Source organism: Daphnia magna, linkage group LG3 (assembly GCF_020631705.1).
Source record: "Daphnia magna isolate NIES linkage group LG3, ASM2063170v1.1, whole genome shotgun sequence".
Lineage (NCBI taxonomy): Eukaryota > Metazoa > Arthropoda > Branchiopoda > Diplostraca > Daphniidae > Daphnia > Daphnia magna.
In genome coordinates, this window is record NC_059184.1 from 7,968,769 (window position 1) to 7,971,345 (window position 2,577).

General features: G+C 41.4%; 1 protein-coding gene across 1 annotated transcript; it reads left to right on the plus strand.

The window, feature by feature from the left end:
• The first annotated feature begins 959 nt into the window (after positions 1-959).
• Positions 960-1,583, plus strand: LOC123470618 (secreted RxLR effector protein 161-like). Its single transcript, XM_045171154.1, has one exon. It carries the CDS (start codon positions 960-962, stop codon positions 1,581-1,583), a length of 624 nt encoding a protein of 207 aa, XP_045027089.1.
• Positions 1,584-2,577: the final 994 nt, after the last annotated feature.

The following is a 2,577-nucleotide window of genomic DNA, read 5'->3' on the forward strand; positions in this document are numbered from 1 at the left end:
CCCTGAGGTCCGAACAGAAAGTCGAGCCAAGGAACTACAACGAAGCCATCTCATCAGAAGATGCTTCTATCTGGGAAAAGGCTATCAAAGAAGAATATGACGCACTAGTCAAGAATAAGACATGGGAACTTACAGAAAGACCGTCAGACCGTACGATCATAAAGAGCGGCTGGGTCTTCAAGATTAAACATGGACACAAAAACACTGAGACTCGCTTCAAGGCACGACTAGTGGCGAGAGGATACACGCAGCAGCAAGGAGTAGACTACGACGAAACATATGCACCAGTGGTAAAACACTCAAGTCTCCGCATGCTTCTCAGTCTAGTAGCAGTAATGGATCTAGAAATGCTACAACTGGATGTTACGACGGCATTTTTGTACGGAGAGCTTAAAGAAGATGTGTTCATGGAACAGCCTGAAGGTTTCGTAACTCCTGGTCGCGAAAAAGATGTTTGCAAACTCATCAAGTCATTGTACGGGCTTAAGCAAGCCCCCCGTTGCTGGAATGAAAAGTTTAACGCTTTCCTCCTGAAGTTCGGACTTACTCGTACCATGTTCGATCCTTGCCTATACTACCGTCGAAGAGAGGAAGAAATCACGTTTGTCAGCGTCTATGTCGACGACGGCATCCTGGCAAGTAACCAACAAAAGACTCTAGAGGACATTGTTCAATTTTTGAAAAAAGAGTTCGACATGAGAGTGATGCTGGTAGACCGGTACCTTGGAATCAACATATCACGTGACCACCAAGAGAAACAAATCTTTTTCGACCAGACACACTACATTGAAGAGCTGCTCCGAACATTTAACATGTCCAACTGCCATCCGAAGCAGACTTCAGTAGAGCCTGACACGCATCTAACAAAAGCAACAGGCCCATGGAGTCAAGAAGTAGAGGAAGAAATGGCCCGTACACCTTACCGTGAGGCAGTAGGCTAGCTAATGTTTCTCAACGTGATGACACGCCCAGAGATAGCCTATGCTGTAGGACAGGTAGCTCAGCACTGCCAGAACCCGGGAAGACTACATTGGAAAGCAGTGCAGCGAATTCTAAGCTATTTGGCTGGGAAACGACAGCATGGATTACTGTACGGGCCAAGGAACCATCTCAAAGCCTTCTCTGACGCTGACTACGCCGGTGATAGCGACTCTCGAAAATCCACCACTGGTTACGTTTTTCTTCTAAACGGGGCGGCCATCTCGTGGTCAGGTAAAAAGCAGAAGTGTACTGCCCAGTCAACTACAGAAGCCGAGTTTGTCGCGTCAAGTGAAGCCGGAAAAGAAGCAGTCTGGATTCTGCGAGGGTTAAAAGAACTGGAAGGTGATGTCCCAACTCCCATGGAGCTCTTCATGGATAACCAGAGTGCTATTCGGATCATTCGTAATCCGGAACTACACCAGAGAACCAAGCACATTGACGTGCGTTACCACTTCATCCGAGAGCTACAAGAACAAGGAGTGATTGATGCTAAGTATGTCAACACGAACGAACAGCTGGCGGACATTCTGACTAAACCATTAGCGGCTCCACGGTTCCAGCGACTACGTCAAGAGTTGGGGATTGTGGAAACACCAATATAAAAGTGCTGCGTTTGAGGGGAGGTGTTGGAAGTCAAACTACAGCATCTGTTATAATTGCTTACCCTTACCCTAATGCCGTCGGCAACTACTGTGTCCTCCACTCCTCTTCCTGGTCTTCTTTTACAAGGACGGTTGTGTACAGGTGGGACTTCTCACTTTTCCGTCTGTCTCTGTATATGATTGTAGTGCTTAGAGGAAGGAGAATACAAGTAAAGTAGAAATCAGACTGTAAGTACCTGTCTCAATCTCCTTCTGCATCAGTGAATCCTGGTATAAAAACCACTAACTCTAACAGTGATACCATGAGTTTTTACTTCTATATGTAAACAGGATCAAATATACTTGTATTCAATGAGAATATACACTGTGATAGAATGAGTTTTTAATTCTAGGTGTAAACAGGATCAAATATACTTGTATTCCATGTGAATACACTGTGATACCATCAGTTTTTAATTCTATATGTAAACAGGATCAAATATACTTGTATTCAATGTGAATACACTGTGATATTAAAAGTTTACACTTCTACATGAAAACAGAATCAAATATAATTGTATTCAATGTGAATACACTGTTATATTATGAGTTTATAGTTCTACATGTAAACAGAATCAAATTTACTTGTATTCAATGTGAATACACTGTGATACCATGAGTTTTTACTTCTAGATGAAAACAGGATCAAATATACTTGTATTCAATGTGAATTCACTGTGATGCCATGAGTTTTTACATCTACATGTAAACAGAATCAAATATACTTGTATTCAATGTGAATACACTGTTATATTATGAGTTTATACTTCTACATGTAAAAAGAATCAAATATACTGGTATTCAATGTGAATACACTGTGATACCATGAGTTTTTACTTCTATATGTAAAGAGGATGAAATATACTTGTATTCAATGTGAATACACTGTGATACCATGAATTTATACTTCTACATGTAAACAGAATCAAATATACTTGTATTCAATGTGAATACA

Coding starts and splice junctions, on each gene's coding strand:
- LOC123470618 (XM_045171154.1), top strand. CDS start 960: ATGACACGCCCAGAGATAGCCTATGCTGTAGGACAGGTAGCTCAGCAC.